This window comes from Pecten maximus, chromosome 18 (assembly GCF_902652985.1).
Source record: "Pecten maximus chromosome 18, xPecMax1.1, whole genome shotgun sequence".
In the NCBI taxonomy this organism is placed as follows: Eukaryota; Metazoa; Mollusca; class Bivalvia; order Pectinida; family Pectinidae; genus Pecten; species Pecten maximus.
Window position 1 is genome coordinate 5,143,948 of NC_047032.1, and position 23,186 is coordinate 5,167,133.

The 23,186-nt window shown below is 40.0% G+C and overlaps 2 protein-coding genes and 1 long non-coding RNA gene across 3 annotated transcripts in view; all 3 read right to left on the bottom strand.

The window, feature by feature from the left end:
* Window positions 1–6,108: 6,108 nt before the first annotated feature.
* Window positions 6,109–7,482, bottom strand: LOC117316975. The gene is made up of 3 exons (XM_033871753.1): window positions 7,471–7,482; window positions 7,334–7,432; window positions 6,109–7,105 (listed from the first exon to the last, which is right to left on the bottom strand). The coding sequence occupies exons 1-3, from the start codon at window positions 7,480–7,482 to the stop codon at window positions 6,566–6,568; spliced, it is 651 nt and encodes a 216-aa protein (XP_033727644.1). The 3' UTR covers window positions 6,109–6,565.
* An 11,030-nt stretch (window positions 7,483–18,512) lies between these two features.
* LOC117316785 lies at window positions 18,513–21,584 on the bottom strand. The gene has a single exon (XM_033871552.1). It carries the CDS (start codon window positions 21,024–21,026, stop codon window positions 18,783–18,785), a length of 2,244 nt encoding a protein of 747 aa, XP_033727443.1. The 5' UTR covers window positions 21,027–21,584; the 3' UTR covers window positions 18,513–18,782.
* Window positions 21,585–22,438: 854 nt separating this feature from the next.
* Window positions 22,439–23,186, bottom strand: part of LOC117316779 — a 14,177-nt gene continuing 13,429 nt past the window's right edge. Inside the window, exon 2 of the long non-coding RNA XR_004530000.1 lies at window positions 22,439–23,186. This exon is cut by the window's right edge and continues 127 nt beyond it. This is a non-coding gene — a long non-coding RNA (uncharacterized LOC117316779).

The window sequence follows — 23,186 nt, forward strand, 5'->3', positions numbered from 1 at the left end:
TTATTCCTTTGATAAAACACACAAACATAACGGTTGGCCTATTAATATTTCGTTTCGTAAAATTGCATGATTTACAAATTACAAATTACATTAGACATTATTTAGATAAAATTATACTCTCTTGATGATGATGATGATGATGATGATGATGATTTGGTTTGGTTTAATTTCTTTAACGTCCTATTAACAGCCAGGGTCATTTAAGGACGTGCCTGGTTATTGGAGGTTGAGGAAAGCCGGAGTACCCGGAGAAAAACCACCGGCCTACAGTCAGTACCTGGTAACTGGTATCGTGACACCATAACCACTAGGCCCCCGCGGCCCCTGACCCGCCATCAATTCTAGGTCGAATCGACGACTACATCGTCTTCAAATCTAGGTCAAATCGACGATACCCGCCATACAAATCTAGGTCAAATCGACGATACCCGCCATACAAATCTAGGTCAAATCGACGATACCCGCCATACAAATCTAGGTAAAATCGACGATACCCGCCATACAAATCTAGGTCAGTTCGACGATACCCGCCATACAAATCTAGGTCAAATCGACGATACCCGCCATACAAATCTAGGTCAAATCGACGATACCCGCCATACAAATCTAGGTCAAATCGAATAAACTTTTTTTGATTGATCTAGAAGAGTAAGTATCAACAAAGAACAGGTTTACCAGTCAGAGACTTTCGTATCTAAGCCTAGGGTTGGTCCTTATGGACAAATGGAAAATTAAATGTACAAGTCTTCGGGGAAAGATTGTGAAGTAGCCTGGTAAAGTTATTGAAGAGAAATTACGAAGTGCTTGTTGTTATAACTAAATCTAATCCTAGTGACTTGGTAAAGTCTATGAGAGACTGCCTTTAGTGAAACGAAACATTTTACGTGATAAAAACAGAGTCATCAAATTGGCAAAAACAGTTTTCTTTATTGAATTCTTTATATGTTATGACATCAATTAGGAACTATACATCACCTGTGCTTCATGATTTATATAAATTACTTTGATGTGTAAAGTTCGGTAGTATTACCACACAGAGGAACATTCTAAATAAGTCACCCAGATTGCATTGATATTGGAAAATAAATGCAGTCTAACAAGCGTTTGATTATTAAATAATATCAAAATCAAGACAGGTGGAAGGTTTTCTTTATTTTCTAGATAAAATAAGAAAGATATTTGTATAGTAAATGATATAAGCACAGAGAGCACGTACTTATATTAAAACGTTAGAGAGAGGAAAATAACTGCAGAAAGCGTTTAACAACATCGTAATCATATCGGGAATGATACCATCCGGCACCAGAAAGTTGAATGATATATCTGACAACACGGATAAATCCACCTAGTGTAAAATTTACAAAATACCATTCTGCTTAACAACAAACCGAAACATTCAGCGGTTCCAGAATAATTCTGAACTGGTAACTAATTATTTATCTCCCAGAGTTGTATACTATTTATTTCTAAACCAGGAATAATTACTCAAAGACATATATCACGGGAATGTCAGAAAGTACAAAACATCCCGGTAGGTATTGATACATTTCTAGAAGCTCTTTTAATCTCATTATCATCTACACAAATGTTTTCGGTTTTTAGATAATAAAATAATCATAATAACAAGCAACATATATACAGAATGCGATATTAAAATGTAACTCATATGATATAAACGTTCTTGTAATCATAATAAAAGACAATTAGATTATTCAAAAATCATTCCTAATGGTAAGGATGAAAAATGCAAAGATAAAGGACCATTTTCACGAACAATAGAATTTTGCCCACGTACCAATTTGACCAAAACCATATTTTATTTGTAGCATCCTTAGAGTGAACACTTGAAATAGGTTTGATAAATTCAAAAGGTCCCAGGGGCCTATGTTATGGCCAAAACAAGGTTGCCCACTAGAGGCAAACAGCAAGGGTAAGTTTTCATCCAAACCCGTATCCAATGATTATCTTAAGTGGTCTAATGATTTTACTTCTAAAGAGTATGATTTACTGAAAAGTATGAAACAAAACATGTAGAGAAAATTACGTAATGAATATGTAACATCAATTCAAAGACAAAAATTGTCGAATTTTTTAGTCATATTTTTTGGCTTGTCAGATTTCTACGGAAATGGTATACCCACTTGCGGTTCTTGTGCACACAAATTATAATGTGATTAGTTGGCTCATTATGTAAACTTGCTATTGTAAAAAAAAATCGGAAAAATCTGGGACCGATAAATTTGTCATTTTAAGGTAAACTTTACAGATGGCCAATTTTTAGTAACATCAAGTAACAATTAGATATCATTACTTTGAAGTAAAAAAAAAAAGTCATTTAATATGGTCAAATGAACTTATTTTCTAAATACATGTAGTATGGTTTACTGCAAATTATGACCAAATTAAAGATATCAAAACTACACAGAAAATGTCGAAATTTTGAGCCATTTATAGCTGTTTCAGATTTCTAATTTAGAGTGTGATTGACCCACTTCCACCAAATATATTTTGAGACTTTTGGCGCATTCTATTTGCTTTGTTTATTACAAATTTCAAGAAATTTCATGATTTGGTAATTAAAACAATATATGCAAGGAGTCGACATCTCGAAATCGATACGATCAAATACAATGTTATTGCTATGGCTGTTTTTGGAATTTATCTGCAGATTCTTGTTTTACTCTATACTAGAACTATTGACATTTTAGGTTTGTTGTTACGTGCATTTTGTAAATTTTACATCAGCTAAATTTATCCATGTTGTCGAATAAATCATTCCAATAGCAAAAATCTCCTCCACCCGTCTAGATCTTACTATTTTTCTACAATTATCATTTTCAATACAATCTGGGTGTCATAAAAAGAACGTTCCTCTGTGTGGTAATACTACAAACCTTTACACATCGCCATAGTCTATGTAAATTAAAACGCAGATTACCGGCGTATATCTAAACATCATGATGCATAATTTCTTGATAATAGCACTCATATAAAGGTTTCAGTATAGAAAACATGTTTGCCAATCTGATGACAAATTATCAAAAGAACAGAGAATGTTACAAAGACCAACTAATGATATTTACATCTCTCCATTCTTCAGCTTACCAAACTCTGACTGCAAATAACTTAGAGTTAACGCAGTGAAAAAATTTTTAGCGGATTAATTAGCCCGGGAATCGGTAACATAATCATCTTAGTCTCTTTGTGACGTTACGAAACGTCACTTAGACGGTGACATTTTGAATGGACTGATCAACGCAATCTTAGTGTTTTCTTCTGTTACCCGATGATCCCTGTACGAAAGTAACGTCAAGCGAGTGTTTTGTCAAAAACTAAACTGAATATTGCGGAAATAGGTGCATATTTAACTTCTCCACGAGGTAGGATAACAACAAATGGCTGAAGCATACAGCTCCTGTAGAACATTCCGACTTTTCTTTTCTTCGTAGGGTTTTTGAATTATTTGGTTAATATAAATGTAAGGATTTTACCTCATTTTGACTGCGTATACGGGTAGTATGTCCGCAGTTTGCAACGAACATATTCTATGGCGCTCTATTGCACTAACCATAGAAAATGTTCGTTGCCAAATGCGGGCATACTATCGTATACGCAGTCAAAATGGGGTACAATACTTAAATAATCTGTACCTAGAATAAAAATGTCGTGTATGTGATTAGTATTTGACCAAATCGGAGATCATTTTATAAATTACATTTTATTACATAAGGCGTTTAATTTTTCTTAACAATACGCATAAAGTATATTTTGAACTATAACACAGCTAAAATGACGATCACGTGCAAGCTATTGAACACCTTTGACGTTTCGGAATTCGGTAACGTGCAAACTATTGAACACCTATGACGTTTCGGAATTCGGTAACGTGCAAACTATTGAACACCTATGACGTTTCGGAATTTAGTCCATCCATTTCAAATGTCGAAGTCACTCAGTCAGTCGAGATTTCAGTGATTCTACGTTTTGTTTCACTAAAAGCAGTCTTCTATAATCTTCATTATTATACCTTTCCTTATGTTACACTATATAAACGGTAGGCAATAGAAATGCTATTTGAAACACATCCTCCAAAAATGCTATTTGCCAGGTTAATAGTCGAAAGTGCTATATACCCGGAATGAGCACATTCATATTTTCGCTGATTTTGTTTTGCCTTGTTCATTCTGATTGGATAATGCATTTGTCATATCCCTTCGGATCATCTCTACCGCCATCCTTTGTATTAGGATAAAGCCGAAAACTTTCGAAAACGTAAGCGCTACACTAATTTTAAAGTGAGTAATTAGATTTAGTTTTAACAAGCACACTATACTTTCCTACCATGTATTTTTCCGTACTTTTTTGTTTCCTCTGTTCCGCGATCTTTCCTAAGATACATATAGATTCATTTTTCATTTCTCCATAAAATAGTACATGTATAAGCAAAGGACAAAAGACCATGAGCTTGTCTCAACCCTAGGCTGAGATAAGAGAGTACTCGGTTAAAGTGTTGATATCCCAGTCTAGGGTAAGATCAGTAGTTATATATACCTTCCATTGCTCCTGCCCTTAAGATTCGCTTTCGATATCTTATCATGAGAGCTTTTGTGTAGCGGGCATCGTCGAATTCACCTAGACTTGTATAGCGGGTGACGTCGATAAAAATCCTTATTTTGTTCATGTCTTCATTTTATTGATTTTGAAGAACGGTTTCGTTAGTGTGGCGGAATTATTTTACTACCAACACCCTGTAGATCGACAATACTTGATACTGGGTAAGGCAAGGAGGTCAAAAGATGTGGAATATCTGAGAGTTCCTACGGTTCTAAACTAGGATATACAGTCTGTGTCAAGTCATAACTGGAAAGGGAACTGAAATGGCACTCACTCCAAACCCTTACAATTTCATTTATTATCTACTTCAATGTTAATTTGTGTGTATTATCAGTTTTAAAAGACACCAAAATTAATCGTTTTTATGTGTCAACAGATTTAGCAAAAATCAATCTCCCATGTTGACAATTGCAGGGAAAACTTCTTTATAGATCCATATATAAATGGTGATTTGGTTAAATCAAAACATATTGCTATTGAAAACAAGTGTTCCAAAATGGAATTTTATATTTGTGGGTTTGAGATATGAATTTGAGGGGAATGATTAAAAAATGTTGTTTTATTCTGTTGGCGACAATATTCGTAAGAAATGACGACGGCGTGAACTACATAACGTCAGGGGACCACTTTTGGTACAATTTTGACACATTTTCTCTTATACAATTAATACTCACATACGTACATCAAATCAATAATGATATTTTACAAAGACTATCTTTAGTACTTCCAACTGCACACTTAAAAAATAAATCGTACACTGAAGTTATTTATAGACCGGCTTCTCTCGTGTTACGTAACTTCCGGTCCGGAGCATGCTGCGCGGACCCCATTTGGTACAAAGTGGCAAGACATCGATTTTTCAGTTATTTCCAAAAATACGATCAAGAATGGGACTGATTTCGTTGGTAAGATATGTTTTGTTACTTATTGCATGAATGTTTTTTGAAAATATCACCATTTTGTATATAAATACAACAGCTGAAAATACAAATAAACTCGCCCCGCATTTCCCGTAGTATTTTTTTCAATAGGGGCCACGTGGTATTTATTGAACGAATATTACTGGTTTTGTGATGAATGCCGTACAGTGATTTTCACAGCTAGTGTAGATTATTACTTTTGAAGTGGTGGCAATATAGTATCGCCTGATAAAGATGATGAAAATTGAATCAAATACAAAGTATCGGAATATTGAAGCGAGTCAACTCGAGCACCTGTTGTCAGCCTGTAACGGACGCGCTGACAGACCATCACAAAACAGAGGTTTTCTTTCGTAATCGATTGGGACATATAACTCAAAACACATATACAGTGGTATAACCGCAGTTAAAAATGTGGATGTATGTATATTCTTCTATATTGACACCACTCTAAAAAAATAAATAAATAATCAGAAAGGCATTCTGAAGTCAATTTTGTTGAGAAGTCAGATAGGATAAAACATGCATGTACTTGATTTGAATAGTTATAATAAAAACACTGATGAATAGGCTATACTTATAAACATAAAGTTTATTAAATTAATTTTGTTTTCATTTGTTTTTCTGAATGATTATTCATTTATATATCTATAATTGATTCATTCATTTATTCCAAATTATAATTCAAGTCACTCTTGACAGACATTCCACACATGCAGGAACAAACATTACACTAACTTTGGCAGGCATAAATTAATCTTCCAATCACAAATTTTCAAATTGATTCTGCAGTTCTAATACACACACACACACACACACACACACACACACATATATATATATATAATGAAAGCTCTCTGTCTCTGTCTCAATCTGACATGCATACATTTGATTTAATATCATCCAACCACAATTTTTTTTTCTGTGTCCAATTATTATGGTGAGAAAAATAGACTGCTGGCTCCTTCTGTAGACACCATAGCTGTAGGGTAAGTGTACACACTGTCAAAACAATCGGTTCATTTTGATGATTATCTTGCAGGGCACATCTGGCAACACCAGGACGAGTCCGACAACTTCCTCATTTCATATGCCCGATAAATTCTAGAAGGTAAACAACTAGCATGGTAGGATTTGTTGCAGTAATAACATGATGCCCAGTATACCTCTTCCTCAATAGGTGAAACAAATTGGTGGACCATGCAGACTTGACAAATAAGCATCCCTTGCCCCTCTGGAATTTCACTGTCCTGATGAAGAGTTGAAAATGGCTCAACATCAACATCCAGCTCACCATGACATGGCTGAACATGATCCTTGCCAAGAGCTGAAGATGGTACAGCATCAATGATTATATCTGAAGGAGAGCAGTGATGACAAAGCCAGTTTGAAGAAACAATTAAGCTTAAATCAACATCAGTTTGTTCTTGGTAATTTAGACAGTCCCTGTGGAACCATCGGTCACAACCATCGCAACCAACCCAAAGGATTCCTACTTCTTCATCATTGCAATGACCTCTGATATTGCATACTTGACAGGTATATATCTCATCTGCCAGTTCGTTGTTGTCCTGTAGGTAAAAAATATTTATAGTATAATTTATGATATGATAATTTCTATATGATAAACATTGATGACAATTGTATATATGTGACTGTGTGTATTGTGTAACATGCACTACATGCATATAAATGGTATATGTATCAGTCAACAATATAAATTTAAAAAGCAGTATAAAGAATATATATAAACTATGCAATTCCTTTGACAAAATCATTGTAAGTCTATATAATATTACCTCAATGTTAACTACACGGCTGTTTGACTTTCTCTTCTTTGGTGGTTTGATTGTTGGTAAAGGTAAATCAAATTCCTCTGTCTGTGCAATTGCTTTCTGCTAGAAATAGAAAGAAAATCAATTTATCAAAAAACTACTATTGTATTCATCATGTGATCTGTCAAAAAAAGCTAAAAATTAGCCTCTAAATAATCAGATTAACAACATTTTGATAAAGGCATAAAAATTTAACAAAAAAAAGATTAAAAAAAAAAATGAAGAATTCAAAATTGCACTTACTCTTTTCTCTTTTGATGTCTGTTTCTTTGTGGTTTTTTTAATTCGTTTTTCCTTTTCTTTTTCTTTTAACTGGGAATAAATCTCGTTTCCTGAAGTGATTGTTGAAGTAAATATTATAAGAATTATTAGCATAGAATTTTCCAGCAGTTTTAATGACCAATTCAAAAAGCTAGTTTATGTGTTTCTTGTTTTTAATCATGATGAATTAAAACAGTATTTGATTTTTTCATCTGCATACCTGTTATAACCCTGGATTCTGTTACAATCCTTGTGTTTTTTTGTTTATTTCCAGAGGATCCAATGATTGGGACAAAAATGTCTGCCAATTCTTGTGGGATCAGGCCTCCAGTTACTAAGGGATGTCCTCGTACAAACTGACCGCATGTGTGGCAAAGAGGATCATGATTACAGGGATTGTCTCCCCCTGGTCCTGGAATGGGCAAGGTGTAATCCGCTTCTGAGGCTGTGAGTCGTGTTTTGTCAATGGCATTTGCATCCAAGGGGACGATCCCACATTTCCTGAATGCAGTTTTGATATTATGTGGGCTGAATACCCTATCAACTGCTGAATGCAGGACCTGTGAAAACCTGGAAATTGGGTAAAAATTAATAATAAAAAAAAAATAAAAAAAATCTCTCCCTTTCTAATTTTTCTGTCTGTCGGACATTTGGACAGGCACACATGAAAGGCCTAATGGAATTAACATTTTAGAATATAGAGATCACGATTGTTTCTACATATATTTTCTCTGTTTTCGATGCAATTTTCTTTTTGTTTTATTTTTTATGTATTTTTCTTTAAATTACTTTAATTTCATTTCAGGCATTTCACACAGATTTTTGAAGGTTACCTCCCCTTTCCAATCATCAAATGAGGATTTGCATATCCCAAACTGACTGACAAATCAGAAAACTGTTTTTTGAGTGGCCGGAATAAGGCCACATCCAGGGGCTGCAATATGTGTGTTGTGTGTGGAGGCAGGCACAACAACTCGACCCTATTTTCTCTGGCCTTCTCAATGATGTTGAGTGAAAGATGACTCTCGTGGTTATCCATGATCAGTAGTAAGGGTCTCTGCTTGGATGCGTGTTTTAGGAATACCTTGTCAAACCACTTCTCAAACAAATCAGCATCCATGTACCCATTTGTGGAAGTTCCGAAAAGCCATTCTTGAGGTATTCCTGTGAATAAACAAAAATGTAAGTAATTTAAATTGAAGCAGTAATTTTTTTTCAAATAAATGAAATTTAAAAATTAAAACCAAAACAATGATTAATCAAAAAGTGATTTGAAAAAACCCATAATTTGTTTAAGAACTATGTCAAGCTAAAAGAATAGATGTACTTGCATTTGTAAAATTATATTCTAAAATGAAGTTTTCAATGTGGTCAGTACACATACCATCTCTGTAGGTCCCACCAGGAAACGACTTTTCGAAGATTATGAAGGAAGGAAGAACTCTCCCATCAGCGGACACACAAATTGTAGCTGTTGTATGGTTAGTTGTTGTGACTTGTTTCGTATAGGCACCTCTATTTGTAACACATACTTTATCTTGTGCCACTGACCCCTTTCCGAAACCTGTCTCATCCATGTTATATATGAGATGGGGTTTGTCCTCAATTCCTGAAATAATTTTATAATGATGTTTTGTCAATAAGCCCATCCCTGTATAATTATTTTTTATTTGAAAGCCTTTAAGGTTTTTAAATTTCATATTGTTTTGTAATGGTTGTGGAAACTGTTCTATTTTTATATGATTGACTCTTGAATGAAACTTGTATTTAATAAAAAAAATATTAGATAGGACTTCAAATTTGTATTTCTTTTTTTCTCAGGCAATATATGGAAAAGGAGGAGAGAAGTCTTACCAAGTTTATGTACAGTCTCCTTCAATAATGTGAAGTACTGTGCCATAACATTGGGGTTGGCCATCCTTGCCCGTCCACCATCAATGGTCTGAGGCTTCCTCATGTGTAGGCTAGGATTTCTGCGGAAAAATTTCCTCATCCATTTATTTGATGGACCAGTTGGCCCAATTACACTTTTCCTTCCTGACTTTTTTATTATTTGAGATATGAACATTTTAATCATTTTTCGAGAAAGTGGTAAGGACCTCTCTTCGCAATATTTAATGTATATTACAAGATGCTTCTCTTCCTCAGGGGTTAGAACAACGTGAGGTTGTCCCCCTTTGTTCAGATTTCTGGCATATCTCCGCAAAGTCATGTGAGGTACATCATGTTTCGCTGCTGCTCTTCTGATCGGTGTTCCTTTTTTGATATCTGCCAAGGCATGAGCAAAGTCGCTTTGGTTGTATTTTTTATATTTTGCTGCAATTAATAAATGTGTTATTTATTTATTAAAAAATATCTGTTGGATGTTTTCATCTTGTTGTATTTGTAATAGAAAATCAAGATAAATATCACATAATACAGTCAAACCTGCTTGAATGGTCACCTGGAATAAGCGGTCACCTCTATTATGCGACCAGTCTGTCTTGGTCCTAATGTAAAATATTATATTTAATGAACCTTGCATAAACGGTCACCTGTCCAACATGAACAGCAGTTACTGAATTTTGGTCATAACCATTATCAAATCATGTATTATGCAGTCATTTTGTATTTTGGTTAACCTGGTTTTTGCAGTATTTTACACAGCATATTTAAATCACCAATAAAATTAAGCTGAATATTTCTGATCATGCAAGAAACATATGATATGGCTAGATATGTAATCTGGTAGTAGAATTCAGTTGACCATAAAAAATAAAGCTCTGGTGGCCGAATTACACATCAAAATAACTTTCAAGTTAAATAGCTCATACCAAACTTTAAGTTTTGTATCTGCGCTTTTCATTGCATCAATAGATAAAATCTAAAACTATTGAGGGAAATGAGAATAAGAATTTTTTTAAAACCTATGAAGAAATGGGACACTTGATTTCTCATGAACTGATCTGAAGTTCAAATAACATAAGAATCTGTAAAAATTGTGTGTTTAGCTACGATTTTAGATATTACCCTCAAACATTAACTTGGGAGATATTGCAGTTGATATAAAGGTAACAAAACACCTGATTTCAACTAGACCTATATATAGCTACACCAATCTGGTCTCTAATTATTTTCGTTTTTGTAAATATCGCATACACCATCATATTCAGAATTAAGCATGACAATGCAACTAAACATAATATGACAAATCATCACCGGGCCCTGGATGTGAAAACCTTTTTTTTATCGTTCACTTTGCTGGTTTCACAAAGATATTATACATTATAGTGCTATTTAGTGAGTGAAGGGAGGTAACTCCTAAAAGAATCCTGTGAAATCCGGAATACAGTGCAAGAGCACCTGCTCTCGTCTTTTAGTGATCTCCTTCCGACATGCGCAGTAACAGTGTTATACTACAATGGCGGAGCGGCAAGTATGAATTGTTATGTGCAGGTCTTAAAAATGCTATTGCTCCGATATGACATGTTGGTTGTGCAAAAGATTGGTAACGAAGAATTCTGAGATTACTAGAAATAATCTTACCTAGTACTTGAACTTGGGTAAATAGGCGGTTTAGTAGATAGTCTAGTAGGTAGATCTATAGCGCTCTGCTCCGTGCTAGCTGTCAGTTGTCTGCAGGTCTGTCACCCGAATGTCTCCTACGCATGCGCGGGGTCCCTCAGACGCTTCACACAGTCAAGCTCGCACACCACCCACACATGTATACACATACAAGTCACCGATCACTACACTCCCCCCAACCTTATGATGAAAGCCTCTAGTCCATCCTGGGGAGTGCAGCACCGGGGTAATCCACTGGGTTGGTAGAGCTGAACTTCTAGGTTGAGACGAACTAACCGGAATCTGAAAATCCTACTAATAATCAGATTAGCAGAATAGGGTTAGAAACCCCACTGGAACCATTAAACGGAGTTAGAAACCCCAAATGGAACCTCTGAACTGGAAGAGTTAGAAACTCCTAGCTGGAACTTCCAGACAAGATTAGAAATCCTGACTGGACTGACTGGACTCTCAGGCAAGATTAGAAATCCTGACTGGACTGACTGGAACTCTCAGGCAAGATTAGAAATCCTGACTGGACTGACTGGAACTCTCAGGCAAGATTAGAAATCCTGACTGGACTGACTGGAACTGGCACGTGGATCTTCTGGTAGGATTAAAAATCCTAGTCCTGTGGGGATCCTGGTAAACTAGCTGTTCACCTACTGGCGGAATAGTTTCCTGGCGTTGGCTGTGGTGATCTCCAGGAGTCGCTCTGGGGTCATCTGGAGTACAGCTGCCACAGATTCTGCTACGGAGTATAGCTGGTTTGGTGCTGACCATGGTCTCCCCCGAACTGAAAAGTACGGGGCATCGGTCTCCAGCAATATCCGTCCCTCTTCCGCCTTCCTAAGTGCCTCTGACTGATGTGGAGAGAATGAGGTTACGAGTCGGGTGAATCCCAAGTAGAGGTTTGGGAATGCCGTAGTCCATTGGTCCAGGACATACCTATCTCCATTGAAACAATGAAGATATATCCTCTGGTCCTGCGACACTCCCTGTCTCACGAGACTCAATAGAAGCATGTACACCTCAGTCCCGTTGTCATGGCTCATACCACGGCAGTGAAGTACGAGCACATGCCTGGTCGTCACTAAGGGTAGGATCTTCTTTAGGTGTACCATTTGGTCATGCCAGTCCCTCATCGGTACACTGTGGTCCAGTCCAACCTCTCCAACTGCGGTTATCCGGTCATGCTGGACTAGTTTCCGCAAGTGACGGAAACAGTCATCCATGCTTCGGGAGCTCTGAAACTTCGTCTTCGGATGGAGTCCCACAGCGACAACCATATCTCTAGGCAGGTCTAAAAGACGCTCAGCACTAGGATACGTATCTGGATCGCAGAACGATGCGCAGGTTCCGACCACATCTACCTCCTTATCTTCTTCCACCTCCGTGCCATTAAATATGGCACGGAGACTGGCCTGTGGGGGTAAACCCATGGAGTGCAATGTCCTGTCCAGGTGAAAGTGCGCATCGAACGCCTGAGGCCTCTGTCGCTGGGGCAGCATTCCTGGTGGTGCTGGAAACATTTCCCTCCAGTATTCCCTCTCCTCTGTGTCCAACCTTGCTGCTATTAACAACAAGGCCTTCCAGTGAAGCAGTGCTGCAACAGAGTTGATGGGCTCCAACTGAAACTCCCTTGGAATTGGTAACTTCAGGTGCTGGCACATGGCTATCATAGCTTCCTCTTGTGTGCTGGAAATGATGGAGTTGTCTGTAGATGTCAAGAGGCGCTGAATCTTGACAAACTTCACCAAATCCTCCCATGAGCATGGACGTGATAACAACCATGTACCAGCTTGCTGGAGAGCCTTCTTCCGGATGATAAGGACCTCTGGGTCAGCAGGTGGTAGCCTCTCGTCAAAAACGGATGGTAAATGGCACCGGAACGCATGAGGTTTCTGGTACCTATTCACTTCCTGGCAATCGGGAACCCAACACCTCTTCACTTTTGGCTTTCGCGCTCCAGATGAAGACTGGGTAGCCGGGTGTCCTCCCCTCTTGTCCTTCTTGTCGCTACTTCCTGCCGCCGCAGATACGGGTCCGCATTTCCTTTTCCCCAGAGAACTAGAAGTTCTCACCACACTCTTCAGCTGGGTTGATCCATCCTGGGAACTAGAAGTTCCAGACGCTTCCAAGCTTTCGAGTGTTCCTCGCGGGCTAGAAGTCCTTGAGGTCTTTTCTGGACGTGACAATCTCCTCGGGGCCTTGATGGGGGACCACTTGGGTAGTGCTACCATCAGTATTGGTGGGTCTGGAGAAAGAGAGAGAGTCTTCCTGGTCTCCGGTGAAGGTGCTGAAGCCTCCGGAATAGAAAGGCTAACCTCCATTGGGCTCTCTTCCAACAGATCCAGTACTTCCTCCTGGTCCTTTGTTCCCCCACCTACATCCTCCCGATGGCACTCTAATGCTGGATTATCTGCCAATCGGATATCCCGCGTCATATCCCCAGTATGGTGATCTTGAACGGGCTTGGCCGATTTGCATGGGAGCTCCCATACATTTCGCTGAATCCAGTTCCTGTCTACCATCTGAAGGGTGTCCAGAGCCTTTGCCAAATCCATGAGCCAGCGGCGGTACTTCTGGCTCTTCTTTCCACTGGCATGGTCCAGCTTGTCCCATACCAGTAACGCCATCCTTCGTAGCAGGTCCTCCAACCTTTCCTGCTGGCGAGGCAATGCCAAGGCTAGTCTCTCCGCCAAGTCCCTCGCAGAGGGATGGTAGAGACCACGGGCTAAAAGTCCGTCAACCTCAACATCAAATGTGTCGGCCATATCTGAAACACAGAAAAGCATATCCTCATCCTAAATCTCACAGCACGTTTTACATTTGTACCGGTCAATGTCCAACGCATCTGTAGCCGTGATATTGACACAGGATCCATGAAACCATTCCGAGCAATGATCACACTGGATCATAAATTGACCGGTCCATGGCTGCCTACAGATACAGTATTCCTCTGTATCTTCCTCAAGATCCCTAGCGGGGTTGTTATCTCCCACAGGTTGTGCTTTGTATGCTGTAATCCATGCTGGTATCTTTCTGTCCCTACAAGGCATCATCCTGTCATGATTAGCCACGAACATCGAGTTCCTCAGTTTAACTCTGTAGAGATATGGCGTAATCTTCTTTATGATGATCCCAGGACCCTTCCATGGAGAGCATAGTTTCCTGCACTTACCTTTGGTAACCGCTGTATCTAAAAGATAGACTATATCCCCTTCTGTGTATGGCCTCAGTAAAACTCTCAAATCGTAGTTTCGCTTCATTCGCTTAAGCGACGACCTGAGGTTTTCCCTAGCTACCCGGTGGGCTTGCTCAATGTTCCTTGTCAATTCAGAAACATATTCATCTGTGTCCTCCGCCTTAACCAATGTATTGGGAAACATAAGATGTGCTGGAACATTTACCTCCCTTCCCAACATTAACATGTTAGGCGTAAATCCTGTACTACGGTTTACAGATGACCGTATCGCTCCCGCAATCTGCTGTAAATGTTCATCCCATCGGTTCTGATTTTTGCTTAGAAAGCAACGTACGGCGTCCATCAAGGTACGATTATACCGCTCTACTTGTCCGTTTGACGAGGGTCTGTACGGCGTTGTCCTAGCCTTATGGATCTGCAACGCTTTACAGAGAGCCTCAAACAATTTGCTCTCAAAGTTGCGCCCCTGGTCCGAAAACAACTTGAATGGATAACCAAACCGCGAGAAGAACTCGTCGATAGCGGCTTTCGCAGTAACCTCAGCCTTTTGAGATGGTAATGGAACACATTCTACCCACTTGGTAAATTGATCAACCATCATTAGACAGTGTTGATTTCCGTTGGAGGTCTTGGGTAGGGGACCCAAGAAGTCTATATGCACCCGTTCCATTGGTGCACCTGCCTGGTATTCTGTTAGTGGGACCTTCCCGTAACATTTGTTCTTTTTATTACGGTTACAGGTGTCGCATGACAAGACATAAGACTCCACATCCCGTGCAAGGTGTACCCAGAAGAATTTTTCCTTAATTTTTGCCTTAGTCCGGGCTACTCCCTGATGTCCCGATGACGGAATGTCGTGGTGCCACTGCATTGTCCTTTCCTGTAATGACGTAGGAACTACAAGTTCCAAATCCTGAGTGTCTAGCTTTTTCCTATACAAAACCTCATCCTTAAGCTTGAAAAGTTCCTTGTTTATCCAGTAGTACTTTCCAGCTGGAGATGATGAAAATAATTCACCCTCTCCGGGTTTTGTTCCATCCTTCAGATATTCCCTGATGAACTTCAAGTCCTGATCCTTTTCCTGCTCCATTTGGAGGTCACGACATGTGAAACCCCAACAAGATGGCTCCTCCACTGTAGCCTCTTTCGCTAATCTAACAATACATGTTTGAACATGCAAAGTGCTATTCTGAAGTTCAATATCAAAGCTAGAACCATCGTCATTAAGTCCCAAGTGACTGTCTGATATGTTGTTTAGAAAACAACTCAGATCTACTGTTGCCACTGATGTATTCGAGTGCAAGGTACCTTTCACCACACTAGACCCTTTATCTGTAGTAACCCCTTGGTTTCCTTTCCTACAGTCCCTTGGTCTGGTTGAAACATCCAGAAGATCCACTCGTTTATCTCTACGCACGGTAGCCACTTTATCCATAACCGGTTTGCCACGTGCATCCTGATGAGAGATAATTTCCGCACCCTCCGGATAAAGTACGGACCTTCCCGCCTGCGACTGCATGGACAGACCAATTGCTTCGTCCACTTCCTGGGTAAATTCTCCCCATTGCCGGTCAGCTCTTCTGCAGTAACGGCATCCTCCACATGGTAACATTTCAGGCTTTATGCCTGCCACATATGATGGACACGGAGTAAGACTGTCCGGAACTCGTGAGAGTGCATCCGCATTTCCGTGCTTAACTCCTGACCTATGCTTGACGATCATGTGATACTGTGCAAGCTCCTCCATCCATCGTGCCAGTTGTCCCTGTGGTTCCTTAAACCGTAAGAGCCAAGTAAGACTTGAATGATCTGTCCGGACGGTAAACTGTTTACCTAATAGGTAGTGTTTAAACTGTCGAGTGAACCTGACTATGCTCAACAACTCCTTACGTGTGGTGCAGTAATTTTTCTGTTCTGCTGTTAGAGAAAAACTGCTAAAAGCAATTACTTTCTCCTCATTTCCTTGCACTTGACTTAGTACTCCCCCAATAGCGACGTCTGAAGCATCAGTGTCCAGGATAAAATGATCCGTATTATTGGGTAGAGCCAATACTGGTGGTTGCATGAGAATTTCTTTTAGTCTCTCAAAGGCCTCCTGATGACTTATCACCCACATGAATTTATTCTTTCCGGTTAATCCATAGAGAGGGTGTGCAATTTCCGCTAAGTCCTTTATGAACGTTCTATGGTAGTTTACAAACCCAAGAAACCTTTCAACATCCTTACTGCAAGTTGGAGTTGGCCAGTTTCTTACAGCACTTGTGTCCTTGTCAGCTACTGCAATTTGATTTGAACTGACCATCCTTCCTAAGAATTCTACTTCCGGTTGGAAGAATAGACATTTCCTTGGCTTAAGTTTCATACCATAGGTCCTGAAACGTTCTAATGCCTGCGAGAGATTCCTCAGATGATCCTCAAAGCTACTACCTAAAACCAAAATGTCGTCCAAAAAGGCCAACACGGTTTTCCAAGTTAGTCCCCTAAGTATCAGATTGACGACACGAGAGAATGTGGCTGGTGCATTTGTTAATCCAAATCCCATCCTAACGTGTTCAAACAGCCCATACTTTGTCAAAAATGCTGTCTTCTTACGGTCTGGTTCGCTGATCTTTACCTGCCAGTAGGCAGAATTAGCGTCTAGTTTAGAAAACCAAACACTACCTGCCAGGGTGTCTAAACAATCCTCCACCAGGGGTAAAGGAAATGTGTCCTTAACGGTAACATCATTCAATGCCCGATAATCTATACACCAACGAACTGACCCATCCCGTTTTCTTATCAAAACGGGTGCTGACGCCCATTCCGAAACAGATTCCTGTATGACACCGGCGTCCACCATCTTTTTAAGATGTGCCTCTTCTTCCCCTACAAAACAGGCTGGAGTACGCCGCATTCTCTGTTTAATCGGTTTAGCATCCCCTGTGTCAATCTGATGTTCGATTTCCGTAAAACTCCCCAAGTCAAAATCAGCTTCCGCAAACACTTCGCTGTAGTTGCCCAGCAGGCACTTTAGTTGTGTAGCTTGATCTGCTGTAAGATGCTTGATGGAGTCCTCAAATACGGTCCTCAAATGAGACGGTAACTCCTGTATCACCGTGTTCGGTAGTAATACCTCATGGACTTCGGGATTAGAAATCCCCTTGACCAGTTCTGGGTCCACATTAGTTGCCTCTTTGCTGAACTTCCTGTCCACATTAGTTGCCTCTGGATCAGAATTTCTGCTATGGATACTCACTGATTGGGTATGGGGTTCCTGAAGTATCTTGTCCACTTCATATGCATTAGCAATGATTTGTCCCTGCTTAACTGTTTTAAAGTTGTTGCTTGGGTTGACTAAACATACTACAGGAGCTGTATTGGAATTCCGCACCGTACGGGGGACGGATAACCCAAGATCGTTGAAAGATTCAATAAAGTAGTCATTCAACGGACAATCCATTTTCCCCAACACTCTTACTACAGAGTTAGGAGGTACAACAATTCGTCTGGTAGTTGTGACTCTGGCGACTACAGGCTTATCATCTCTAAATTTTGTAGAGATAGGAATCCGTTCATCCTCTAGAATGAGTGTGTCTGTCTGCATGTCATGAATCGCTCCCCAGTGGTGAAGAAGATCATGACCCAACAACATTTCCTCGTTTATTGGTGCTACATAAACTCGGTGTTGGAATGAATGATTCCCTAGTCTCATACAGATAGGTTTAGTAATGAAGCCGTTCATAGCTGAATCCTGGTCCGCCATATACATGATAGCATCCTTCACCTTGCGTGGTTTTTTTTCCAGTCTATCATATATTGCTATTGACAGAATAGTTATCTCTGCTCCAGAGTCCATCCTTGCTGTGATTGGGACGTCCCCGACGATTATCGGTATGGATGATGATCCTGGACGTACCCTAAATACCTGTACTATCTCCACCTCTGAAGCTGTATCCTGTTTGAGACTAGAAGTCCCATGGTCCTTGTTTGATCCGTTACACCTAATGTCCTTATTACAACTAAGTGTCCCAGTGTTCTTATCGGGACGGGACCCTGTCCCAATACCTAAATTGTGACTAAAAGTCCCATTATCCTTAGTAGGACGGGGTGTCCCAATACTTAAATTGTGACTATAAGTCCCATTATCCTTAGTAGGACGGGGTGTCCCATAATCCCTAGTGGGACCTAGTGTCCCAATACTTGAATTGGAACTAAAAGTCCCATTATCCTTAATGAGACGGGTTGTCCCATAATCCTTAGTGGGACGAGGTGTCCCAGTACTTGAATTGGGACTAAAAGTCCCACAAACCTCCGTAGCCTGAAGTGCGTGCAACGCCACAACAGCAGGTTTTTCTGGCTGAGAGAGTCTAGAAGACTCTGTTCCTTTTGGACGGCCATCTTGTCCTGGCTCAGGGGTTTGGCCTACACACCTGAACCTTTGGTGTTTAAATCGGGTGTGGAGTTATCTGTATCCCCATCCTTTTTCTTTTGCAGCCATTTCTTATATTTTTCGCAATCTTTCTTGAAATGACCAGTTTTCTTACAAAAGAAACAGGCGCTGTTAGAAGATGATTTTGTTGTCTTCTCCTTCTTATCCTCCTTAGCCTTGGTGAATTTGTCGGTGAAACGACTTAGAGCCTTCTCTATCATTGTTTCTACCTTGGCCTGCGACAGGGACTCCACGGCATTGATGGTAACTTCATCTTTTGCCTTCTTTTTAGACTTGCCGTCCACAGCCTGAGTGATGTATTGGTGCTGTTTTACTTTGTCCAGGGCCGCCTCCATGGTTCCAGGGTTAGCAAAACAAGCGTGCTTCCCTGCCTCTTTGTCCACACAACCCTGACAAAATTTCGAGATTGCCTCCCGATGAGCATACTTGTCTGGCAAATCTCTAAATGCTGGTGTAGCCAAAGTCATCACTCTATCAGCCCAGTCTTCCAGTGATTCATCCTGCTTCTGTTGGGCTTGCTGAAACTTAGCTTTAGAGGTTTCCTTCAGCTCCTTCGCACCAAATCGTCCTTCTAGCCTCTTCATTATACTTCTATATGAGCCGGCAGTACCCATACTGGTGGTTATGAAGTCCAAGGCTTTACCATCGAGGCTCCAGATAAGATAATCTCTGCTCTCAGTATCTGACCACCGTAGAACAGACCTGAAGCTCTCAAACTTCTGTTTGAAGGACAGCCAGTTTGTTTTCCCATCATACTTTAGGTTTTTGGGTAACTTTGTAGGGTTACCCCTTCGCGATTTAGAAAACCGCTCCAGACTTCCTTCCTCAGAACTGCTGTTAGAGGAATCATTCGAAGAACTAAAGTATAATTTTGACTTTTTTCCCTCGCGCTTACTTTTGTGATATCGCGATTTAGAGGATTTGTTTTTCTTATGCTGACGTTTGTCAGATAAGTACCTCCCCTCTGGCGAGGACGAGCTTGATGAACTCGATCGCGACCTTTGGTGTTTGTCCGACCTTGACCCTTTCGCGCGCGTGACCTTGAACTCTGATCGAGAAGACCTAGAGTCTCTGGAACCTTTACGCGTACGCGAATCCTGGATGTCAGACTTACCATGCGAGGTTGTAGTCCTAGGTGACTGGCGACGGTGTCTAGAGTATCGGTCACCTCTATGACCCTTCAGTGACCTTGTGTGAGACGGGGACCTGGTGTCGACAGATGCTGATGTACAACACCGATCTGTCTGACCCTGCATACCGGATTCCATGGACATCCTAGAAATGGACAGTGTAGGTTTTACATCAGACTTACCCTTATTAATAGACCTAGAAGGCCTAGCAGATAAATCAGTATGTCCTTTTTCTTTGTTGACATCCTCCTGCTTAAGTGATCTATAAGACCGCTTTGTTGTCCTAGACAGAGATCCAGATGCTGCATGCTCCAACCGCGAAATTAATGCTAATTGTTGAGCATGCTGCTCAATCAGTTGCTTTTTTATTTCCTCAGCAGACTTGAATAAAGATGCTGAGAATGGCTCCTGTTTGAGACTCCTGTCAGACCTGGATGGAGGCTCCTGCTTAGTTTGATTAAAAATCAAATTATTGTCAGTTGACATACGCAGATTCGATAATCTCCTCTCCAAATCTGCAACACTGCTCTCTCCCGATGACAACGAGGAATCCTTAAGTAGACAGTCCTTGTTAAACAGTCTTGTTGTTTTTGATGTTTCTGTGTGAGAAGGTCGTAGTTTCGAATCAAACGTCCATCCCGTCCTTTCCCAGCTATAACCCTTATCCTCATTGGGTTTACATTTTGCACCCGGTGACCCTGTTTCCATTCCCTGCCTCGCACCCCTAACCAAATCTGAGAACATACTGCTGTCTGGCCTCATTATGTTCTGGTTGATTTTTTCCGGGGTCAAAATTTCTGTTCCAACATCCGGTTGTAACATAGGGACAGATGTAGGGCCCAAGGGATTCCAGCGATCTATAAATCCCGCCCCGGGGACCTGTAATGTAGCTGGCCTTACCTCAAAATCTATAAGATTTAAAAGGTCCTGACTGGGGTCTGCCTTCAGAACTCTACTTAAAGTATCAGAGGTTATTGCCCCCTCTGTTTCCCTCAAGTACACCAACCTTCTCGCCCTTTTGATTCCAATCCTTGGTAGGCATTGTATCATCTCCTCCTCCGTAGCGTAATTTATTTTAAACGGCATTGTAGAAATATAGCTTATTCCCACGAAGTGTCAATGTTTACACTGGACCGTAAACAACAAATTAAAGGTCGCTAAAGTTGTTTTATTACAAAAAACATATAACAAGGAAGTAAATCTGCATGAACATTCAATATAAATCAATTAAAAATCAATTTAAATTGTATACAGAACTCTCACGGACATAAAACTTAGAAAGTTTTATCTTTCCCGCCGTTTGTCAGAATGTACACACGAAAAATCGTGCAACACTACCGACACAATTCTGACTTTTGTAAAGTGAGAAATATGAATTAAAAATTCAATATAACCCGTCCTGGCGTAGCTCAAGCACTTCTGACACCATTGAAGCACTTACCTAGTACTTGAACTTGGGTAAATAGGCGGTTTAGTAGATAGTCTAGTAGGTAGATCTATAGCGCTCTGCTCCGTGCTAGCTGTCAGTTGTCTGCAGGTCTGTCACCCGAATGTCTCCTACGCATGCGCGGGGTCCCTCAGACGCTTCACACAGTCAAGCTCGCACACCACCCACACATGTATACACATACAAGTCACCGATCACTACATGTCTGTTGAGTCGTACAACGCATGTTAAGGTAATTTAAAACAATCGTCGAATTACCCCCCCACACACTCTCTTGTCATTTTCTCACAACTTACCCATTTCAATATGTTCTGCAAGAAAACCTTGATCGCTGCATGCCACAAAAATCACGTTGAAATGTACGTTTTTATTTACATTATGACGTCACAACAGCAAAAACCGACAGAATAAACGTGCGAGAATTTTGGAGCGTTTTTTCTTTATTTTGTACCAAAAGGGGTCCTGTACCAAAAGGGGTCCTATGACGTTAGACCGCCAGGGGAAGTGAAGCCCGAGACATTGGCCTCTGTTAGAAGTAGCGACCATTTCATTCAAATAAATACGACTGCGGACCGTGATTCAAACATTTTGTCGTCAATGCGATGTCGCAGTCCGTTACCATCATCAAATTCTATTTCATACTACTCAGATCTTCAAATTATTCTACCTTTCCTTAACGACATCCCTCTTAAGCAGTCACGCCAATGTTGACAGCCAGCTAATCGAACAAACGCGGTTATGTCGAGGCTTTATTTTGATAGACGATAACAAAAATCATGATAAAAGTAGTCCGTGGTCAAAGGTCAGAGGTTGGCCTATCGGATTTGTATGGGGTCAGAAACGAGACTTTGAAAGTGGTTACACACCGCGTATTTAAACAAAAACAATTATATACTGTTACGAATTTAATCACGAGCCATATCAGCTGTGAAACAAGCGTAGTTATGGGATAAAAGAATATTTATGAAGTACTATGATTTGATATTTTGACGGAATGGGACCTCTACATTGTATCCGTGGAACGAAACTGTCATCAACAAAAAAAGCGAAATCAGATTTTCGAATAACTCTTTAATATGCGGTTTTGAAATATTACAGCAAACTATGTGACATTAGAAAGGATAACAAGGATTCTATGACATGTGACAATAGAAAGGATAACAAGGATTCTAGGACATGTGACAATAGAAAGGATAACAAGGATTCTAGGACATGTGACAATAGAAAGGATAACAAGGATTCTAGGACATGTGACAATAGAAAGGATAACAAGGATTCTAGGACATGTGACAATAGAAAGGATAACAAGGATTCTAGGACATGTGACAATAGAAAGGATAACAAGGATTCTAGGACATGTGACAATAGAAAGGATAACAAGGATTCTAGGACATGTGACAATAGAAAGGATAACAAGGAGTCAGGACATGTGACAATAGAAAGGATAACAAGGATTCTAGGACATGTGACAATAGAAAGGATAACAAGGATTCTAGGACATGTGACAATAGAAAGGATAACAAGGATTCTAAGACATGTGACAAACATCTTAATTACTTAAATTCTCAAGTGCACCATTCATTATATCAAATAGGAACATCTTACATGTGAATTGTAAACATACCAAAGAAATTCCAATCCTTGTTGACTGAAATGATGTCAACTAGCAGTTGAATAAATGTATTTACTGTGTTATTATCGTAAAATACCAAACTCCGGCCAGATCCACTGTAACATATGACGTATCAGGAGTCGTCTTCAGTAATCTACAGCGTTTGGAGCCGACATCAAACAGGAAG

Coding starts and splice junctions, on each gene's coding strand:
- LOC117316975 (XM_033871753.1), bottom strand. Junction 7,106..7,333: donor GCCGTGTAGTTAACATTGAG/GTAATATTATAT, acceptor TTTTACCTACAG/GACAACAACGAACTGGCAGA.
- LOC117316785 (XM_033871552.1), bottom strand. CDS start 21,026: ATGCCGTTTAAAATAAATTACGCTACGGAGGAGGAGATGATACAATGC.